Here is a 23,696-nt window from a genome sequence, read left to right on the forward strand (position 1 = left end):
CTTGTGCATTTCCAGACCATAAGGTTTACTCTGAAAGCTCAGTATGATTAAAGCAGATCAGGACCTTCAGCAAATCCTCCTGTGAATGCTTGAAGCAGAGTGCAATTTGAACAAAACATGACTCCCTCACCAATGAAAATTACAACCAAGCCTTTTATCTGGGCAGGTTGGGGCCAGAAATTGTTGATGCTCAACATATTTTTAAAATAATTAAAAAAAATCCTACTGTGAGTAAACACCCACTATAAACTACTGCAGGTTTTTGGAGGTAGCAGCTCTGAAGGATTTTTGTTTGAGACAAAATGCACAGCATCCAACCAGAAATGGGATCATTCATGTTTCTGAACTATTACAAGAAAGCAATTTCTTAGCATATATGTAAGGTATATGGCGCTCTCAGATTGCAGAATTAAAAGTGTTTTATGTGCTGCAAAACCTAAACTCACTAAGCAGTCAGTCAACAATATCTATTAAAATAATGGATTTTGGCTGTGTCAGACCACAAAATATCACAATATAATCACAGAGCAAGACTGAAAAATCCCATATGTAAGAAGACTCTGCACCTGGTGACAACAGTAACGCCACTGTATGCCTGGAAACATGGGGGTGGAAGATGATAATTTGATCAACAAAAGTAAATTGAGGCACAGCCTACCCCCTTGGCTTTTTCCCAAGGGTCTCAGACATGGCCGAGGAGCAAGTTGAAACCTTTTCCAGCTGCCTGTGCCCCATCTACCTCAGTGCTGGATGTGCCCCTTTCAAGTGAATAAAACCCCATTTGCATCACATGGCAAGAGGTTTTACCTCTTCTTGTGGGCACATGTGTCATATCAGACATCCAAAGCCTACCTTCAATTCCTGCCCTGCCACCAGGCATTCCCCCTTCATCTGACAAGGGAGTTTTTTGGTCAGATATTGGTGTAACCACGTGACAGGAGACCATCCGATCCTACAGCTCTCAATGTCTCCATGAGCAGCTAGATGGCCTGGGCATCCCCATGTAAAAGGCTAAGTGCACTGGACATCAACTCCATGCCTTGGCTGCAAAGCCATATCGTACCTCTGGGCAGCCTATAGCATATTTAGAGTAAAAGTATAGGACAGTTTACACAGAAAGTGTAAAGTCTCCTAGGAGACAGTAGGAGACGTGAAGGGACTTTGCGCAACAGAACATGTCTGAAAGCTGGGATTTGATCTGGCTGCCATGTAAAATCTTCACTCTCACAAAAAAAAACCCCAAAAAAAAAAAAAAAAAAAAACAAAAAAACAACAGAGCAGAGGCTTAATGAACACAAGTGGTCCAGACTTTCCATCTCCTTCAGTCATTTTTGAAAGGGAATTTTTTCACCCAGCATTGATATAGTCTACAATCCTGAAACTGAATGCAAAACCCAAGAGAAAAAGGGAGTTACTCAGCCTGCTGCAGGCGTGTTTTCCGTGCGCAGTAGTTCCAAACCACCGATAACAAGGAAGTGACTCATGCCAATTACAGTAAGTCCACTTCCAAGCACCACGCGGAAATCAAGTGAGACCGTCTGGGAAAATAGCCCTGTCATAACCCAAGCCACCTACACCTCCCCGAGCCCACAGCCTGCGCCAGGGCCCTCCTCCTCTGCCCCTCCCTTCAGACGCTGCCCGAAGCAGAAATCCGTCTCTTCTGCTCGTGATTTTGGGGCTGGTGGGAAGCGGTACGAGCTGGAATGCCTGACACAACTCATACAAATACTCTGCCAAGACTACTCCTGAGGAAGCCCAAATGCTTCACCCTTTACTGCATCTTCTGACAGCAGCTAACTACAGAAAGATTGCGCAATAAGAATATAAATATAACACAGACAACCTTTTATCTTGTTTGCCTTCCACAGAAAAGGAGATGTTCATTCTTTTCTCACGCAGCTGCACTCAGAGAAGTGACTTCAGAAGTGGAAGCGATTCCAGTCCAGAAACAAAGCCCATCTAACACAAATTATCTCTGTCTCACCGTTCCTCCCAGTGAAATCTCTCGCAGGTATATGGCCCTGTGATGGGAGAGGCTTTAGGAGATGAAGGAGATTAAGGAAATGGTGCACCTCCAACCGAGACTCCATGGGCCAGAGACGGACACAAGCACTGCTCCCTGCCAGCCTCTCCCCTTCTTGCACAGGGCTGCAGAACACCTTCCCCTGATTCCTCCTATTTCTGCCTGTCCAGAAGTGCAATAACCTTATTGTAAAACCCAGTTCACCTAATCTGGGAATTCAATCCATGCATGCCCTGTACGTGCCTAATAAAGAAGTCCTCCTTAAATAAGGTATGTTCCTAAGCTCCCTGTATCGTCAACAGTGAAAGGTGGGCGCCTTTGAAAGCCTTCGGGGGAGATTCTGTCTTCTTAAATTTAGGAGCCTAATTAAGGATAGTTAATGAATCATAATGTTACCTTTGGATTTATTCTCCTGAGTGTATCTGAGTTAAAATCTTATGAACTGCTTCACATCTTTTACTCAGATATTTTTCTTCTATCTTGAACTTTTCAAATCAGGATTTGAAGCTACAAACACCTTAATTTCTATCCAATGATGCATGTGCTTGATCTATCCACAGGCAGTTTTCCTCCTGCTTTCATAGCCATGAAAGTCAGTTGTTCTTCTTTCATCATCTTAAATGTAATAACAGAATATGAAGCATCTATTGCCAGCAACTCATAAATCTCCTGCTTGATGTGGCTTTTGGTCTCCAAAGGGCACAGTGGAAAGCATCACATGCACCAGTCTGTTCCCTACATGTTCTATTTGGAAAGAAAAATGGATCAAAAGAAAGCAAGCCTTGTAAGAGATACCTGCAGATACGAAGAGTTACTTTCATCTGGTAGATTTCTGCCTGCTCCCAAAGTCAGGAGAGTTCTGCATTTTCAGAAGATAATGCATCTTTAGGAGGATGAGACGCGAGCTGAGGCTTGTCCAAATTCCAGCACGCTCAGCTACACCCCCCCAAACCCAGCATGGGTCCTTCTGCCCACCATAGCTGTAGGACCTCTCTGGCAGTCCAGCTGCATCCGATCTCCACCAGGCCCAGAGACTACGACAGTAACTTTATACACCCGAGCAGCAGTAGTGTATTTTAGGGAATTGAGATGGGGCTAGATCAAACCATTAATGTCACCTCCAGGTGCCACCGCTAGAAGCATGGGTAACTACTATCAGCAAAGTCGCTGCAGGAACAGAAATCTGACTTGGCACTCACATATGGGGTGAGTTCAACTCTGCCGAGTTAAGCAACTTTCCGTTCATTTACATGTTGAGCACGGTCAGAACCTGACCTTCCAATTACGTAGCCTCAATTCCAGAAGTAGCAGCAGGCAGGGGAGAAAACACCTCTAATATTTACGAGGGTGCTAAGCGAGGACCGACAGCACCTGGGAGAAGCTGCCAGTCTCCCAGACTAGGAAGGGTACAGCAGGAGAGTCCGAGAGTCAGTTTTGGGTTTCCTTTTTCTGCAGCACACAAGGATGTCTGAATCAGGTGCCTGGGCCCTTTATCAGTGAAGAGGAAGACACAATACAGAGGATGGCACAAAAAGGAGAATAAGATTAACAAGGAAATCAGACTCGTTCTTCCAGTCTTCCCTGTTGCCCCTATTTGGACTGCATCTATCACATACTTGCATTGGTACTTTGCAAACCAGCCCGCTCATGTATGGATTACATAAGCATTATACAGAATACCAGTTTGTTGGTCTCTTCGGAGGAGACTTTTATTACAGACTTTTATTTTATGCAATGCTCTAAGTATATCCACTCCACTTTGGACCAAAGCAGAGCAATGCTAAATTTCAGATTTTGACACAATTCCTATTTTTTCTCATCATGTTCAGTCATTTTAATCAAACATTTAACACTGCAAGACTTTACTATTTTAAATTACTTTTATAGTACGGAACTGTTGCCCTTGACTTATTTAGGCTATAGAGCTTGGCAGAAAGTCTTTTGTGCAGCTCATCTATTTTTCAGGAAAATATGTGACACAATATGTGGCTCCCAGGAGGATGCTGACGGAGCAGTAAGCATTGTGTGTTCAAGTGTGGCTGATCCAGAGCCAGGGCATTGCTCATGCAGAGAATTGCTCGCCAGCAAGGGAGGAGAGTCTCTGTGCTCAGGATGCCAACACACACCCAAGTGGTTGCAGCCCTGCAAGTTACCAGGAATCAGCTGAGTCACAGCAACTGATTCTGTAAAACTCAGGGCAAAAGAGACTCCCTTAAATTTCAGTGAAAGGTATATAAGCCCTGCCAGTGAAAGAGGACCTTAGAGGTCTTCGCTATTACATACCTGAAGGCAGTGGCTGGGTGAGTACTAGGTATCACTGTGAGACACGTAAATGATAGCCAGGGCAAGGATATCCAAAATAAAGTAAGGAGAAAGGGATGGAATAAAGGGCCAGAGGCTCTGAAACACTCTGGAGCTGATGGAAGCCATGCCAACCTCCACCAGGGACGGGAGAGGGATGGCAGAGAAGCAGGAGCCCAGGCAGGAAAGGAAGGTACCAGGGAAAGAAAGCAAGAACATCCACAGCTACACTGCACTGCTCAAATATTTGAATAAAGAGTTAGAAGCCTGATGCTTCAGCATCTGAGCCAACAACTAGCCCAATACGATTCAACCATTATACTCCAAGAGTTAGGAATATAATTTCTCCTCCGAGACTACTGACCGAGATGGGAATTTAGGGGATTTGCTGTGCCCATCTCCGAAGCAATGTCACACATCCTGTAGTCCACAGACAACTGGTGACCTCTAAGGCATCAGAAAAGTGGTCCAGAAAAAAACTAATTCAAAGAAAAACCAAAACCAGCATATCCCTGGGTGTTCCCCCATGGTTTGTCTCAGTGTCTGCTGGCAGGCACAGCCAGGAGATGCTTCCCGTCTGCTCTCCTTGCCTAATAAAAATGTTTGTGACTACAGCAGTAAAACTATGCTCTGTAAAAAAATGTTTTCTTTTTATCTAAGTGCTACTTATCCAACAGTGCATGCTAGTTCTTTATCAGTCCATCAGCTTTTCCCCTCAGTAACCGAACAGCAGAGAACTAGGCAAGGGGCTAGAATTTTTTTCCAAAAAGATAGCGGTGCCTTGATAACAGGAGCTGAGGAATGTCATCAGAAAGCAGCCAGCAACCTCTGCCATTAAATGAAGTGACTTTGTCTGGTCACGTGGTTGAGTTAGTGTGGCAATTCGCAGGATCCCATGAGATGCCCAAACTGGAAACCCTGCACAAGGAAAGGTTATCAATAGCATTGGAATAAAGACTAGGAGTGAACAAAACCATATAAGGTAGCTACAATGCTAAATGCCTTTCTGTTACATACAGACAAATGCAGATTAATATTTAGTGAACAAAAATACAATTTAGTTCAAGATCCAGAACTTGATGCGGAGATCGTTGGCTCCTGTTGTTCAGGACTTGGCTTATATGAGAAGCCAAGCTACACTAACAAACTTGCAAGCCAAGGGTATATGAACAAAGTGGCAAAACTGTTTTCAATATAAATCCTTCTATTCACATGGTCATAACCTGTGAGACATCCTCCTTTGGGGCTGAGACTTCCTGAGCACAGTGGAAAGTTTGAGGGAAAATCCTGTAGATGTTTTTGAATTATGAGAATATTAAACCTCCCCTGTTTTTTTAAAGAAGTACATTTAACTGGCAGAACCTCTCTAACACACAGCATCAGCCTTAAATTATCTGGCTTGTAGACTGTGAAAAGTTCTTTGCATGGTTTATGTATTTTTTTTTTCTAGCAGAAAAACACGTAGCATGCATCATCTTGCTTCCATGCATATCCTGAGGGAGCAGTAAGGACTGCGAGCTCAAGTGTTACTACAATTGCTACTGCGAGTAGCTGCCAGTTTTGGGGAACAGCAAATTATAGTCACTTTCCTGACGCCACATAAAAGCAGATACACACCATGGAAAACAATGCCAGGGTTTTGTTTTAGCCCAGCCAGGATGTTACTGAGCACCTACCCTACGCTCTTATGCAACTTGCCCTGCAGCTACTTCCACCAGCGCAGTCTGGGAGCACGGGAAAAAACTGTGGGAATACTCGGTGCTGGATGCTTGTGGCAGCTTTCCAGTACTTAATAACGACTTCTTTTTAAGAGAACACAAGGTTTTTAAAGCTAAATGTTTGTTTCTATTAGGCTTCATGAAATGTTCAGCAAGGACAATATTTCAGGCACGCTAGCCTGCACTTTTCCACTCTTCACATATGTAATTAAGATTCATTTATATGAATATCCCTATCTCAAATGATGCCTGGATTCACACCACCTAATTGAAGGCACTTTACTGGGACAGGAGGTGGCTAATTCATCCCTCCATTAATTTTACAGATAGGCTGACTAATCTCTTGGTTTAACCACTTCAGTTAAATACCTGCATTAGTGCAAGTAAGGCTTTGCAAGACTGAGCTGCAAGTATGCAAGTTATATATACAGGGATGTAGGATATTGCTGGGAAAAAGGCTTATCTCATTTATTCCAAAGTTAATGGAGCTAAGTGATCCTGAATCAAATCCTACCCACCAATTAGTGCAGAAATTATTCTAGGACTACTTGGGACTCCCTTGAGACCTCTCTAACAGACCAGCAGGTCTCTGACACATCCTAGCCACTCTTGATTCATCAGGTTGCCACCCAAGCCAAGCCCCGGTGTGGTCATTCTGGGAAGGTCTGCAACGCTCCCTTTCTAGTGGCCATTGCCAAGCATGGTCCATTTTCTGCCTGTTGGGGTAGCAAGGCCTGTCAACTGCCATCTCTCCTACCTCACCTTTCAAAATGACTGAATTCAATCAGTTAAAAAGTGTGAATAGAGACACATCTTAATCTGCCATGTGTTTAAAATTGTTTCTTATTACATATTCCCTAGGAAATGCAGGTTGCTATCTCTATTTTTAGGCTTCCTTTTTGGGACTCTTAAGAAAAAAAAAATCAAGACCTTAATGCATACCTTTGCTGCTAGTAACTTGAATCCAGTGCAGATCCTTTACCTGGCATGCACTCAATTTAAGTTGCCACTTCTTTCAAGTGGAATATAATGCTCTGTATTGCAGTATTTGTTCCCTCTATTGGATATCTTGAGCCCACCAACCCTGATATCTTATCATCAGATGAAAGGATTAATCCAAGACAAAGAGGCTGTGAACGTCTTTTGAACAAGTAAACCTTTAACAAAAAAATTTCCAGCAGGCTGTATAGACAGGGATGGTTTACGAGACCCTGAAAACAGCAAGGAAACTCATAAATACAGTCCTTCAAAGTATTTCTGTCCCATGCTGGGATGAGCCCTGTCCATACCAATGGAGAAACTGCCCATCTCTGTAAAGACATGTGCTGCAGAATTTGCTCGACTCACAAATAAGAGTGGCCGGTCCCCTAAAGGAAAATGAATCCTTATCAATGCAACTGCACAGGATAAAATCTACCTCACAACCTGCTTGTGTTATAGTGACAAGGTGTTATTAATTGCAGTTCCAATAACCATCCACGTTACTTAAAATCTGAAGTAATCCACCTTAATTACCTTAACTCTAATAACTGCATGGGATCATAACAGTTAGAGGAGAAAAATAGTTGTTAACTTGTTGACTGCCAGATGCAGACTGCTGATAGGAGATATATCAGATACTAAAGTATTAAAACTGACCTCAGCCTGGCGGGAGAGGGCTGTGATTCATGCCCATGACTCCTAGGCACAGTGGGAGTACAAACAAATAATTGAAAAAAGATCAAAGTATTAGCTGTTCCAGTGGAATAAGGCAGGAGATTAATCTCTCAATTACTCTCAGGTAAACCTCCTTCCTAACTTTCTCCCAGTTCAGCAGGAACTTCAGCAAGTCCAGTGTAGAAATCTGTTACATCGCCACCTTGTTTATACCTCTACCATCCCGTTAAAATTATTGTTATGGTGGAGGGTGAGAACTGGCCCACTATTCTGCTTAGTCAGAGCTTTCCATCTTTGAGTTGATTCGGACTTTTCTCTGTGAAAAATAAAGAACCTATCTGAAAAATCTGTGTTTTAAAAAAAACTTGCATGAAAACTACTTTCTTCACCCTTGAGCAAATAATTCACTTCCAATTATGTCCCAGGTAATGGAAAGTCTAAGACAAATAGAGTTCAAAGTAAGGCACATTGTGAAAGAGGCACACTCTAATTAAAAACGCAGTATGTAGAAGAAATGTCATCTTTATGCTTGTACAACAGTCGGTGCAAAGAACTGCCTGCCCAATTTCCCAAGAGCAATAAAAGTTTTGGAGGCACCGAAGTACAGATTTGCAGCCAAGTTTCACAGAGCTGGAAATTGAAACCTATCATCAGTCTAGTCTCCATATAGCTGGCTGGTAAAAGCAGTGAAATGGCTATGACATTATTCAAACTCAGGCATCTAATGAAACATATGAGCACTGACTCTGATATATTACCCGTAAACAGCTTCCCAGACCCTTTCAAGGGGAATCACAGCAGTTTCCAAAGCAGGGTCTTGCACCGGTCCTCACGCAGCTTGTACCACCCTGTAAATCTACTGTCACGGGACTGAAAGGACAGAGGTGAGACGAATGGTCAGACTGGACCTTCCTGGCGCTGGACTCTGAGCCCCAGACTGCCTGCTTCCCTGCGGGCCAACCAGGCAATGAAGTGGTTGGTGCCACTTGCTGTGCATGAAGACGATGTCTACCCTCAGATTTTGTATTTCCACTGATCATCTTCAGAGGCAGAAAGGATTCGTCTTCCTCAGCGGGGGCCTGATGTCATCTGAGGATGTTTTGTTTTGTTTACCTTCTTCTGAAAGGTTGGAGACTAAATATACGGTATCCACAGCTATCTGCAGGCAACGAGCACCTAGCCGTAGAGGAGGAGGGAGGCTGTGATCTGGAAACAAACCCAGGCGTAGGAGGGATGACCCTAGCCTCGTCAGCAGACCCTGACCTTCACTCAAAGGGTGCCTGAAGTGATGAGGAAACCTGGGAAGGGAAATGCGTGTGGTCCTTCCAGTGTTCTGTTTAGACCCATGAAGATTTTGTGATAGATAAAGATCATCTGATCTTTGGAACCGTTACAAAGACACAAGGAGCATCAGCCTCCACTATTACACGTCCTGGAAGAAGTAAACTGTGGTTGGTGTGATGCAAGGAAATTAAACACACCATTCACCTGGTACAGTATGACAACCTTCATGCCATTAAACTCTCTTAGCATTCAAAACAGCGTGGCTCCATCAGAAATGCCTGCTGGGAGTAGTGTGTGGCCCATGCTAACTTCTAAGCCACGTCAGGACCATGCAACACCAAATATCATTTCTGCAACTTAGCAGGACGGTCCATTGAGTTCCAGTGTCAGGAGCTCCTGGGCTTTGGCACTATTTTGTTCATCAGTACAGACATACTCAGTTAAGTCCAGAGGTCAAACGCCGAAGACTGAGCAGCTGCCCTAGCTTGGGAGGTCAGCACTGCTCCTCAGGGCTCAAAGCATCTGGGACGTGAAATCACAGGTCTGTAGCAGCACAACAGACGTGGGACCCAATGACTTGGAGACGTGTCAGGCCAAGAAAAGAGCTGGATCTGCTGCCTGTCTGCAGCAAAGGAAGCTGGGATAGCCCTGTGGGACAGCACCCAGACACAGGGCTGTGACACATATTCAGCTCAGAGATGTTATCAGCTCTGTGTTATACGAATGGACAGCCCTTTAGAAACACTGAATGCTGAAATGCTCCACGGGGAAAGACGACGACTGAAAAAATTTGCCTGGCCTCTCCTGAACTGTCCCTGCACACATGTCCCAGCCATGCCTGTAACAAAAAAACTGATTTATACGGAGGTACCTGCCTCCAACGGACCATCTGTGATGCACCATCTGCCCCGTGGAGCACTACACGTCCCCTTGACTTGTCAGAGCTGCACGGAGAGCAGCGCTCAGCCTCCACCGAGAATGGAAAGAGACTGAACTCAGCCAGCCCGAGCTGAACACTCTTATCAAACTGCTTTATTAGCACAGCGTAGAGCTGCTACTGCCCAGAAACAGGAAGGAAACATGTTACCATATCTTTCCGTAGTGCTCCTCCTTTCCCTTTAAACACAAAGAACAAAAAGGTTGTGTTAGAGAGTCCAGCAGGCTCATGTGATTGTAAAAGGATATTATACTGGGCACCTCATCCATCAAAGAGACCAGCAGGGTTTAAGGGAGAGATGGTGGGATCACATAGTCTCCTGGGCCAAATTCAAGCCATAAATGTTTCTCCTTTTTATGTTTAAGGGAAGTCTTTGACTTTTAATCTTTCCATATTTCAATTAAATGATGCAAATAACAGAGAGCTAAAATAGATGATAGATGCACAGCTAACCTCCCCCATGTTCTTCGGTTCTAAGATTTCTCTCTTAAATACCATTACAACCACTCTGTAAAATTACAGTGGAACTTATTCTTAAGCCATGCTCGTATCAATCATTTGATTTAACGAGCTATCCAAAGACTGTTTCCTATCGGTGCTAGAACCAACTGCAGAGATAAAAGATAACTTCCTATGTGGAAACTCTCATCCCTTATCCACTCCCATCTAGGCAAGGCTTTAGAGCCACACTTGTACACAATTAATCATTATTAAACTTTTGCAAAAATGTAATGCTATCATCTGATATTAAAACTCCTTTTCCCTTTCAATTTGATTGACTAAAAACAAAAGTCCATTTTCTGATGGAGCTCCCTCAGACCAATACCACCAGCTGTTTAGAGAAGAACATCTCTTACAGACATGTTTTGCATTTATTTATTTTCTTGTTCTTCTATTGGTATTTATCAGGGGTTTTCCAGCAAGGAAGACCCTGATTGCACTATCAGAAAAACCAACAGGATAAACAGTCCTAGAGAAATAAGTCTAGATGAGCACTGAGCATGTGGAGCCAGAGACACAGCTCTGGCAAGCCGATCACCCACGAGCGGGTTGAACTGCATCTCCCCACTTCCACAACAGCCACAGATTTACAAGCACTCCAGCTCTCGAGACAGAAAACTTCCACCCAGCCTAAATACAAGTATTTCCCTTCCCTGGGTGACAAGCTTACCAGGGCTGTGCTCCCAGGTCCAGCTCCAACTCTGGAGAGCACAAACTCCTCCTAGACATAATTATTAATGGAAGTCTTGCCCTGAGACACCTTGACATAGACCTCAATAGGAGGTCTTACACTGGCTTCTGCTGGTGCTGGCACATGCACACAGATGGACACAAGCCACCATGAAAGATAAACTGTCAGGAGAGGGATTAAAAGCTGGCTGTGCAACTAGTCCTGAACCCAGCCGCCTTCTACCTCCTTTGTTCCGTGCTCCAGCTTTAACACTAATTGCAGCAAAGAGCTGCAAAAACGCTGCCGATAAATGTGGGGCTTAATCAAACAAAGTATTCATAATTATTTGATTAAGAATCATTTTCTTTTTACAAATAAAGAGAAAATTCAAACCAGTTGTGCCCTTCTGCATTCATAGTGTGGAAGGAGCTACTGTGGAATTTGAACAGAGTTAGCTGAGGTTTCTGACTGCCAGGCCAGTGTGAGCCAGACCATGTCCTGGCCTCTTGGGAGGAATGTCTGGACAGAGGAATTGCTCTTTTCCCTGGGTGAACACAACCAATCAGCTGGCCATACAACAGGCATCAACAGATTGGGATTCAAGCACTGCACAGATGTCAGTCAAAAATTATGCAGACAAGGCAAAAGATGATGTCTGAGTGATGAATTATGTGAAATGAATGTGCTACCCTTGTTCCAGTAGTCAGTAGGAAAAGTCATAATTACAAACAACGCTAATGGGAAGACTTGTTGGCTGTCATAGTTTACATGCCAAAGACATAACGAATGATACCTCTACCCTGGGACAGCATGACTCCCATATCCAGAGGTGGTCCTTCCAAAACGAGCTCGTGACAGGCAGGTGATGCGTGCAGGAAGCTTACATGGCTGAGCCTGCATCATTTCTGCAGATAACCAGAGCACATCCACCCCAGGCTACAGAGCTGCCAGCTTCACCACCCTCATCAGTCCCCACTTGTAAGCCAAATGCTGAAGGCAATAAACTGTTTAGAGACCGGTCCTATGTGTCTGCCTGCAACAGAACTGAAGAGTATAGCAGAGGATATAACCCAGTGACCATAAAAACCAAAGTAAATTTGATTTGCATATTAGATTCAAATATTCCAGTGCCATACAAGTATAACCATCAAACCTGATTGAATGAAAGCAATCTTTTGTCAAGAAGAAAACATTTCTTTTTAAAGTCTTCAAACAGCCTTGGTCCGTAGCTGACAATTACCATCTGTTTCTCCTCAAAAATGAACCCAACCGAAACGTTTCCCAAGCAGCACAGTACATTAAGTACATGGGCACGTTCAGCCCAGCCACCAGGCCTGAGGGCTGCACTGGGCTCACACCACAAGCACTGCCAGCTCTCAGAGCAAACACGACTCAAGGGGAGATGGGGTTAGAGCTGGCACCCAGCCTGTCTGGGTGCTCCAAACCGAGTGGCTGGATATCTGGTCAAAGCCCCGGGAGCACTGCAGGGAGATTTTGTCAGGAGTTTAGAAGAAGGTTTGAACATCAGATTTCTAGTGTGAGTCACTAATTGCTGCATCAGTACAGGCTTCACCTGGGTGACAGTGCTGTCACCCCAGGATGGAACTCCAGAGCATCCTACAGAGCTCAGCTGCATGGTCCTCCCAGCACTGAGCTCCCTGGTCTGCTGGCCCTGCTGCTGTAGGTCCATGAGCTACACTTCTTGCAGACTAAGGAGGCCCAGGGCATTGGTCCAAGCACTAGCAAATGATCATTTGAACTCTTTAAATGTTCACATAGTCCTCAACAGAAACTTGGCCCATGCCAACTAGCGCTCTCCACAGTCGTAGCTGGCCATAGCCTGGATCATTGCCCTCAGGCAGTTGGGATACGTGTGACTGCCCTGTTTTGAAGGCATAACATCTGGCTAGATGGAAGTCCTGCTGTGCCACTCGCCCCCAAGACCAGAAAGGCTTTGGCATATTTTATTTCCCAGCACAGGTGCAGCCCCTGTGCTCTGAACAGTGCCCTTTCATCACCATTCATTAACACCTAACTCAAGAAGTTTTGGTAAGGAGTAAGACCCCCAGCACACATGCTTATACCTTCCCATTTGCACAAGAGAAAGCAAGCCAGAGTCTGAGCTGATTTAAATTGTCCTGAGAAATCTGGCTGGGAGTCCTGTGCTGTAGAGTGAAGCCAGCTGGAAAGTAAGGCTTTCCACTCCACGCTCTGTGTACACAGCCAAAAATCACATGTGGGTAGCGTCGCCAAAAACCAAACACCTTCTCCTGTCCTGCCTCAAGTTCTGTGTGAAAACAAATGACTGCCTTCATGGCTGGAAAACTCATATTTCAAGGTAGAGTTTTGTGCTTCAGGAAAAAATATCCCAAAGTGAAAGAGCAGCGCTAGCTTCTGGCACTGCCAAAGAGAAGCCCAAGGAGAGATCTACTGGCAAATAGTCAGAGGAGAAGCACAGCAAATCCTGGCCCTATGAACAACACACTACGTGGTTTTAGTCAAGTCACTAGATCAATCTGAGGCAACTGCAAAATGAAGTTGAGTGTCACAGAGTAATAGGGCTGAAAAAGACTTTGCAGGGTCATCTAGTCTACCCCTCTGGTCCCATAGCAGGATCCAATCCAGCTTGCTTTTAAAGACCCCAGATGACGTAGACCCCACGATTACCATGCAGATTCTTCCAGAACTTCCTTCTTTTCACCACTATAATATTTTTTTAATATAGAACTCAAATTTCCTTTGTTACAATTTATGTTCTTATCCTCTCCAGCAAGGCAGTTAAGAATAGGCAGAACTCCCCATCTCTGCCACAGCCTTTTATGTATCTGAAAACTAACAAGCTACTCTCTTTCCAGTCTTTTCTTTTTAGGCTAAACGACTTCAAATTACGATTCATATTACAGTTGTACCCAAAGGCAAAAACAAGGCTGAGGTCCTCCCTGGAACCACACAAATGTAGTTTAATAGTGTCCCTGCTCCAAATGCTTATAATCATCACAGAAAGGAAAGGGAAAATGAAAGTAAAATGATCAAAGAGATTATTCCGATTTTAAAGGTAGGAACTTGGTACAGATAGACACATTTAGTCTTTTCAAGAACTCCCATAGCTGCAAAGGAGTTTACAGAAGGCTTAGTACCTAACAAAATTATTACGTTTGAAAATGTGGTTATTTGTGCTTCTACTGAGCTGCTAGATAAACTATTTTTAAATACAACCTGAAGATGTATGAATGTTTGTGACAGAGCTCGGAAACACAAACCAGATCCTCCAAGTCCCCCTCCAAAGCCCTAATCTCAAAACCATTCTTCCTTGTAGGGGAAGCAGTGATGATTAATGTTATTTTTCAAAGCTCTCCGAAGATCATATTTTTTCTGCAGGAGCTTGAGACAAAATGATCATTACTTGCTTGAAACAATCACATGCACCCTCCCTTGCAGGGCAAACCATCACAATGAATACAAGTTTAAAGGATTCTGCACATCAAATTTACTGTACATGCAAATTTCCTTCAGACAGAACCATTATTAATTGTCTGAATGGTCAAATTTAGGATTTTATAAAAATGCCTTCTGAGTTTGTATGTGCATTCCTTATCATCCATATGCTTCACTGAGCAATCACTCACCATTTTAATTCATTTCTTTTGACATTAGCGCACACATAAATTCCCTGCTTGTTGCGATTTTATGCTTTAGCAACATTTTGCATGCCCTGCACTGCCATAGTTTCAAATTTAAAATAACTCACACAGTAGAGGCGAGCATAGTTCCAGCATATCCACAGAATATCAGACAGTTAATGCCAATCTGGAGGACTACAATATTAGAAAATTAGCAGACACTGAATATATTGTAATAAACACAAAGTTAATGCTAATGAACTAAAAAAAAAAAAAACCAGGGAAAAGAATGCCTCTAAATAGATGTAAACACTACATAGTTTGATTTTGTGTCAGGGTAGGAAGTTGCATGTGAGGATGGAGTTAGACAAACAATTTGATGAAAAAATCTGGTCCTAAAAGAACCTCGGGGGAAGCAATAAATCTTGAATTGTTCAGATATAAAACATATCTTCCAACTGGAAAATCTGTTTGAGGGCAGTTAGCCACAGAGCGTGCTTGGGTTGGTGACCTCAGACTGTTCATGCCCAAATAACTATGGCAGCAAACCATCACTCAGCACAGGAGCAGGACAGAAGTCAAGTCAAATTGTACTTAACGGATGGAGGAGCTGTAGTATATTGGGAACAGCACCACTGGAAAAACACACAAAGGTCACAGTGGATAAAGAATACACAGTGCAATGCTCTGACTGTGGCACGTTACTTGAAGACATAAAAGGGAGGAGTATTTTAGGGACAGGACGTGTTACCTCTGCTACGTGGCATGGGTGAGACTGAAACTGGAACATCATGTATAATTCAGGCAGTCCATTTGTTTTAACTTGAAAAAAAGATGAAAGAAGAAGCAGAATGAGGCTGTGGTGTGATTTAAGACCTGAAAAAATGCTTTATGCTGGAAAATGGAAAGAGCATGATGTTTAGTGTATCAACATGGAGCCTGTGAAAGATGACTTGACTTGATGTATTAAGAGAAGGAAACTACCGGCTTCCAGTGAACACTTCAGTCTAGCAGAGGGAGTCGTAACAAGAACCACTAGCTGGACACATCCCAGATTAGAGACACAGTGCAAGTCTTGAACAGTCAGGATCACTGATCTTTACTGTCACTGCCACGGGTGACTTGTCCTTCTTATGGGTTCTCCAAATCAGGCCCGAACCCCAAGATGGGATGTGTTTATTGTACTGAGCTTAGTATAAAAGCAACTGGATAAGATGTAATAACACGTATTAGATCATGTTGCATGATCCCATGGTGCCTTCTGGCTTTTAAATGCTATGAATGAATCTATGACCTTTACAAAACACTGGCTGCACTGGAGAAGATATTTAAATGTATGCGTAATGAGTTTTCCGTTATGCTAAAACATGCATCTTCAACTCTGTTTCTAAGAACACTTAACCTCATGTTTTTCCAAACATGGCCTATACTCCTGTACTATCAACTCCTGCATTACTATTACTATTTATTTGCACACTAAGGTAGTATTTCCTGTGATCTCAGCACCACCAGACTCTTCTGCCAAAATTGTTTGGTCCCCTCCCAGCTCTTCCCCACGTACTTGTGCAGCCAAAACTCTTCCTTATCCTGTTTCCCTTAACTGGTGGTGTCCCTCTTGCTGTCCCACCCTGCTGCCTCTAAGGAACCCCCCAAATTAGACATCACTTCTTAAATACTCTGTCTTGCTTTGGGCCAGTCCTCCAGGAGCCAGCTTTCTCCCAGCACACAGACACATGCCCCTTCCCTTTGTCCTGTTTTCCAACATTCTATATGCTACCTCCTGTAAAACCCCAGGCAACCCAATCTGCCCTCATAGCTGATCCAGCTTTGAGCAGGAGGTAGGACTAGAGCCCTTCAGAGCTCCCTCCCAACCTGAATTATCCTATGCCCTACAGTCTTATGATCCTATTTCATTGCCTATCTGTGATGGCGTTCTACCTGGGGCTCCCTGCAAGAATCATGGTTTATTTTACCTGGTTTGGCTCTGGGTATGGTACTGCTCTTAACACTGTAGATCACACACTTGGGGGGGGGGGGGGGGGGGGGGGAAAAAAAAAAAAAGTAAATGAGAAAAAAAGGCAGGCAGGTCTACCTGACCATAAATAGTATATTAAGGAGGCAATGGAGTCTTTCACGCATAATCCTCTCTCTAAGACTAGCTAATAAGACCCTTTAACCTAAATAAAGGCATTTTGCATGTGTTTATTTCATGCTGATGCTCTTTTCTCATGTCCTGACTCCTGAAGCCTACATACAACCTTTCTGCACTTCCATTTGTCCCGTGGAGACAACATGTAAGTTAGCGCGTCTTACCCCACCGCCTTTGAAAATCAGCACGCAGCCCCACAGACGCCGAGCCCCTCTTTGTTTACTGCCTTGTTATTTTCATTCACTCTCGCTTGCACTTGCAAAGCGAATTGTTAATGGCAATCACATGTGCATAGGGCGTCACACCCCAACACATGCCTGTCTGTGATTTATCACCCTCCACTTCCTGGCACACGAGGCAGCCCAGCATCTGGTCGTGACTAGTGCCCCGTTTTGGTTTGAGGTTCCTTTTCTCCCAGGGTGTCTGAAAGCACTGAGAACCAAAAATGATACAGGGAGCAAACCAGCCCACCCTGCACTGGAGTAGGGCTTGAGTCTCGCCATAAGAGCAAGTGGGCAGCAACCCTCAGCAATGTGCATCTACAAAACACAGTATGTTTAATTCCTGTTTACAGTGTTATATGACCACACACACCCCTATGTCCTGCTGACACTCGAGATGTGGTTTGCAAACTACTCAGAAGTGGCTTGTTAAAGAAAACTCATTTTTATCCCCTTCACCTTTAACAATTTGAGGAGCTTCCCAGTTTGCTTTCATAGCATGCAGATGGCTTGAAAAACAGTAACTTACGTGATGGAGTGTTAGATCACATTGCTCACTCTCACTGTCCAACTCAGGCATCCTAATTATCATGAAATCTAAATTCAAGATGATGATGAGCAATTCAGAGAACTGCCAAAGGCTCAGAGCTTGGCTTATAACACCATCAACAAAGAAATATAATCATTGATTCTATGCTGCAAACTTGTAACAGTCAGACCCCATAACTGCCAATCAATCAGAAGTGTGAAAAAAATCAACCCTTAATAAACATCCCGGAGCTGGTAAATCTTGAGGGTAGACCAATTCCTGCTGGAGCTATTAAGGACATTGCAGAAGATTTGTCTATAGGCAATGATCAAAGTGGGGACTTGAGAGACCTGTCTGAACTTTTAGAAGTATCCTGTGGAAAAAAAACAAATATCGCAGTACACTTCTATTTTGTTCCATTATGTAATTACCATGGGAGTTTATATGCCTCGTTAAAGGTGCTGGTATGACATAGCAGGTCCTGGTACATAGGGCCATTTCAGGACTGTTATGTACACAATGTCAGAAGAAAAGCAGTATCACCACTAGTCTGGAGACCTGAAATGGCCTCCCAAGGCAAGAACTGACAGACAACCCCGAAAGCTCAGGTACAATAAGTGATAGCCTGGGAACAGCAGGCCAGTGGCTAAGGTTACCATTAATGTACCTGAACTCCAAACAGAAACCACCCTTCTGATGAAATGTTTCCCACTGAGGAATCCTTTATAGCTCAGGGTGGGTTATTCTTTATTTCACATTTTGGCTTTGCATGTTTTCCCAGACCGTCTTCCTGACCTAAGAGAGACACTTAAGAACAACAAGCCTTAAATCGACAAAAGAGAATTGCAAAGAGATGTAGAGTACAAAATAAACTGAAAACCAGCCTTGAGACATGTTAACAGGAGTCCAAATCATAGAATCATAGAATGGTTTGGGTTGGGCGGGACGTTAAAGATCATCTAGTTCCAACCCCCCTGCCATGGGCAGGGACATCTTCAACTAGACCAGGTCGCTCAAAGCCCCATCCAGCCTGGCCTTGAGCACTTCCAGGGAAGGGGCAGACACAATGTCCAATTTTCATCCACCAGTATCCCCAAGCCCTTCTCCACAGGGCTGCTCTCAATCCATTCACCCTCCATTCCATATTGAAACTGGGGATTGCCCAGGTGCAGGACTTTGCACTTGGCCTTGTTAAACTTCATGAGGTACACACGGGCCCTCTCCTCAAGGCTGTCAAGGTCCCTCTGGATGGCATCCCTTCTCTCAAGCTAATCAATTGCATCACTCATCTTGGTGTCATCTGCAACGTTGCTGACACGAATGAGGCACAACATCAAACACGGCTGGCGTGGAAGTATGTGGTGACCAATGGATTTTAGCATCAAGAAACACTTCTGCTAATCACTTTTTATATCATTCAAGATACCAAATATTAGTTCCACTAACAGAAGGAAGAGAAACTTTGATTGAGACTAAGCATACAGGAATGTCTCACTTCATCTTTATCTTGACTTTTTAATGTTGAAGCGTCAGTCCTGCTCACATGTTGATAATGTTACATGTACTGGTCCAACATCATGCTTCACCTAACATCAGGCCTAGTCTAAAATTTAAGAGATTAGTTTAAACTAGATGATGAAATTCCCTGTGTCACTAACAGGTGGAGACAATCACCTTCCCAAGGCAATTCAGCCCATCGTAAAATAGGTGTCCTGGATTCTTGGACTGACCTGTTCTTTGAAGTCATCCACCTCTCTCCATCAGCTCAAAAAGCAAGATTTCAGCAAACAGCTAGGCCAAATTAAGAGTCTATGGCTGCCAAGAAGGGGAGGTTTTAGGTTCCCTCCCTTCTTCCCTGTTTTTCTCTCCTTCTGACCCTGATTCCCCTTCTTTCTCTACTTTTAGCTATCCCCATACCCACACCCTGCAACTTGATCTCTCCCCCCTTGCCCAGTCAAAAGTAAGCCGATTTTACTTACAAATCCAAACAGTCACTTTTTTGCTTTTTTATTTTTCTGCCATTTCAGTAAATTGAATGAACCGATTTATCAAACAATCGGTGGGAGCAAGCAGCCAGGTTTGCCCTGCTTTGGTGTTAAAGAGCTTATAATTCAGCTCAAGTCATGTCATGAACCATATGTGTAAGTATCCTTGCACCCAGAGTTACTCATCTGCTCACAGAATAAAGCTAATGAGTCAAAAATCTAAACAACAAACTTTCCTTTCTCCTCCTCCACACCATAAATTAGGTATTAATAACACTCAGGAAAAAAACTATTTTGAAGACAAACCCACAGCTCATGAACTGCTAAGCCTCAAGCACAAAAGAACCTTTGTCCAAACAAATTCAGACACATGTGAATGGCAATAAAACTCACCTATGTGAAAGTATTAACATCTGGACTTAAAAAGAACCCTGGTGGATGCACAAAGGGAAGGAGACCTTTCAAATAATTGAAAACGTATATCTAAGTATTTTGTACCTTTTCTTACAATTGCAAGGGTGCTGCAGTCGCTATGTCTATGTTTCTAAATAAGACAGGTCAAGGCTCGTTCTCTGACCCTCGGGACAATACGCACAGCACAGCTTGTGTCCATATGGCTAAACTTTCTCCCTCGCACTCTCCCACACAGCATGGCTTCATTCAGACTACTCACTGGGCAGAGCCACTGGCCCATGCTAGCTCCCAAACCATGCCCGGACGAGGGCTAGTTGGCAGGCAGCAAAGCCAGGGCAGAGAGCACGGGAACAATTACCCAGTTTGGATGATGCAGGGCAGTGCCTGAGCCCACACCTTGGACCTGTGCCGTTTGCTAGTATGGATGCAGCCGGTGAGAGTCGTCAGAGACGCAGGCAAAAAGTAATGTGTCCGTATAGTAATGTGTCCGCATATTTAATATAAACAGAGTTTGATCAGAGGTAAGCTAAAATCATAATCTGTGATGCAAACACCGTAGAAAGAAAATTAATTTTGCCTTCCGCCCAGGTAATGCAGTTGCACTATCCTAACAGCATATTCCTACTTAGCACCTATTTATATGCAGTATCATATATTCTTCTTGGCAGGATCTCACTTATTATTGTTGATAAGTAATCTGACTCCTATGTTTGAATCTACAAAAATGTCATCACAAACTAGGACTTACCAATTCCGCAAATAAAATCTATTTTCCAGGCAAGGCTGGCTTCCTACTGTGCAGCTATTCAGAAAGGTGTGGGAACACCAACACTCATTCTACACAGTATTCTCCTGTCCTGGGAAAGGTGTTTTGGAGAGGGAAGTCTTCATGTGCCTCTAGTACGAAAGTCAAAATTAAATATTCTGAAAGATGCCCTGTTTGCCCTGCAGCATTAGAGTCAAATGCTGTGTGGTCTTGAGAAACAGAGCTGTGCTGCTTCTCAGAAAATGAAGAAAGAAAAATGAGCAGTAGCCTCCAGTGTGACCACTGTGTGTTCTAGCATTTCATTTATGGTTTGCCTTCACCAGAGAATTAATTTGCTGTTAATCTGAACCCTCCCTATTCAGAGACTCCACATCAGCAGTGTCTTGGAAACAACAGTGTCTCTCAGGACCATCTCATAATCAAACTACAGAAACATGGTGTGCTATTAGGGTAGGAACTAAACTAGCTGGAAAAGTGTTTAGAGTGTAGTTATCAATGATTCATTTTTCACAGTGAAAGGATACATCAAGTGGGGTTTTGCAGAGGTCAGTCCTAGATCCGGTTCTAATGAAAATATTTTCATTTTCCTGAACACAGAGTACCTGGATGATGACCAGGATGCTGGAATATAGATAATGTTTATTACATTTGCAGATGATACCAAGCTAGGAAGGACTGCAATAAAGGGAGAGAATTCAACATGATCTTGAGAGGCTGGAGATACAGACAAGTCCAAGATACCAAAGTCAGCCAGGAACAATCCACTAGGCAAATACAGGATGAAAATCAGCTTTCCACATAGCAGTCCTGCAGATCACAAGGGTGAACATCAATCAGTGATGTCAAGTGGCTGATGGACCTCAGACCAGATCTAAACCCTTTCCTTTTGCTCAACAGTAGTAAGATCTCAGCTGGAGTACTGTGCCTGGTCTGGGGCTCTTGGTTACAAGTGAAACGTGGACCTCCAGGAGAGAGTGCAGAGGAAAGAAAAAGAACAATCACTAATTTAGGCAATACTGATACTGTCACCATAAACAGCATAAGACTAAGGAACCTGGGAGATGTGAAAACAGGCTTCAAAAATAGAAGTGTTGCTAGACAGCAGAAAGAAATAATCTGTTTCCTATGCTCATTTGGACACATGAGAAGTAATGGGCTAAAGAAATTGCATCAGGAAAATTTTGGTTAGTCACTAGGAAAACACTCCTAATGGAAAGGAAAGCATGAAAGTGCATTGCCAGAAGAGTCTCGCCTGACCGAATATCTGTCAGGAGTGGTCAGTGTCCATCCTGCTTGGTGACTAATGAGCTCTTGAAAGGAGCTTACAGTTGCATGACTCAAGAGTGAAGCAGTTACCTCTCCTGTGTAAAAGAAGTTCCTGACAAAGCCAACCTGCGTTAGCAACTTTAAATTGCCTGCTAGCCATAGACACAGTACTATTACAAATCATTCTTGGTTTCCCAATTGCTTTCCCCAAACCTCCAAAGAAGGCTCTTTCCAGACTTAATCCAGACTCATCGAGTCCCAGTTGTTTGCTCAGTCATCAAATCCCCTTACCTGGATACGACAACTGAGCTTTGCTTCATCTCTGTCCTCCAAGGTGGCAGTGATAAGGTCTATATTAAGTCACCGAGGCATTATGTTGCCAGCTGACCAGGAGCTCTCACCAAAATACTTGATAACTTTATAAGGATGGCAGAAAAGCATGTAAGTTAGGGAAGCAGATAGAAAACCCAAAGCTGTCCAGCAGGAGCTAAATAAAAGGTGAACCTTTAGATCATCTATGCAGGTTGGCTACACAAGCCAGAGATCCAGTGAGCAAAGGACTGGGTTTTTTAAGTCCTTACAGACATGACAAACTGTGTACTAGAAATTTAGTCCAAATGGATTTCCTTCACCCTCCCCCATCCAGCCAACCATTACCAGCAAAGAGATGTTTCAAATCTACAGCATGACAGAAAAACAAGCAAGAAAGACCAGAAGCACTCTCCAAGTATTACTGGGGATTTTGGGGGTGCGCATGTGGAGAGGATTGTAGGAAATGCCTTCCCGTGCCCCAAAACACACCTCAGCAGGATCAGACCTCCCAGCCCCTGAACATGAAGAAGGCAAAGCATCCAAGAGTCACCTCTGCATTATTACAAGTCCGGTCCCCTCTCTTCCATAAATTATCTAGGACTGTGATCAGAAAACTTCTCATTAGCATCTCTTACTTGTGAGACAGTTAAGTGTTTGATTACTATTTTCAAGCAGTATAAAAGCCACCAGTCAGCGGGCTGACAGATTTCATCCTCAAAGGAAGAAGGTATTTCTATTTACTGTTTGCACTTCTGCCTTGGAAAAACGAACTGTAATTTCTTCATAACAGGATTAAATGACCCCACCACCTGTCTCCACACCCTCACTCTGTGTCTTTGGAGCTGCTCAAACTGTATTTCCTTTCCTTTCTTGCTTTTTGTTTCAGAGAAGCACATCTGTGCATTTATTGAAGGATGTATCCTGCCTTGTCTCACGCTTGCCCAAACCCATCCAATGCATTTTATAAAGCAGAGCATGATTTGAATGGGAGCTTCCACAATGCGATGTTTGTAAATCATCACCTAAGTGTTGCAGAGTGCCAAAGCCTGAAATAACCAAGCATTCGGTGAGTGACCAGCAGTGACCTGATTCTGGCAGTTGGCGGTGTTGTTCTAGCAGTGGATGTTGCTTGACACCTAACCCAAACAAATGCATCATCCTGGCAAAGCAAAGCAAAAAAGAAAAGACGCAGACAAGGTAGCCTTTCTCTGCAGTCACTACAACAGATAGAGGAGAGCGCCAGAGCTGTGACCACTGGCATGAAGGATTTTGCTGGTGTTACCACAACAGCCACAGCAAAGAAAAAGCCGTAAGGTTGGTCCCAGCTGTACAGGAGAAGGAAAA

At 43.7% G+C, this 23,696-nt stretch overlaps 1 protein-coding gene across 10 annotated transcripts in view; it reads right to left on the reverse strand.

The window, feature by feature from the left end:
• The window catches only part of EVA1A (eva-1 homolog A, regulator of programmed cell death), a 212,752-nt gene that overhangs the window by 18,794 nt on the left and 170,262 nt on the right, over window positions 1–23,696 (reverse strand). Inside the window, exon 1 of one of the 10 annotated variants that reach the window (XM_030037100.1) lies at window positions 4,689–4,732. The exons of the other annotated variants lie outside the window; for them this stretch is intronic. Within the exon in view, the coding sequence (XP_029892960.1) occupies window positions 4,689–4,722 (34 nt within the window). The 5' untranslated portion in view covers window positions 4,723–4,732. Of the gene's footprint in view, window positions 1–4,688; window positions 4,733–23,696 lie in introns of those variants that run through there. 10 annotated transcript variants of the gene reach the window in all.

This window comes from Aquila chrysaetos, chromosome 15 (genome assembly GCF_900496995.4).
Source record: "Aquila chrysaetos chrysaetos chromosome 15, bAquChr1.4, whole genome shotgun sequence".
NCBI classification, from domain to species: domain Eukaryota; kingdom Metazoa; phylum Chordata; class Aves; order Accipitriformes; family Accipitridae; genus Aquila; species Aquila chrysaetos.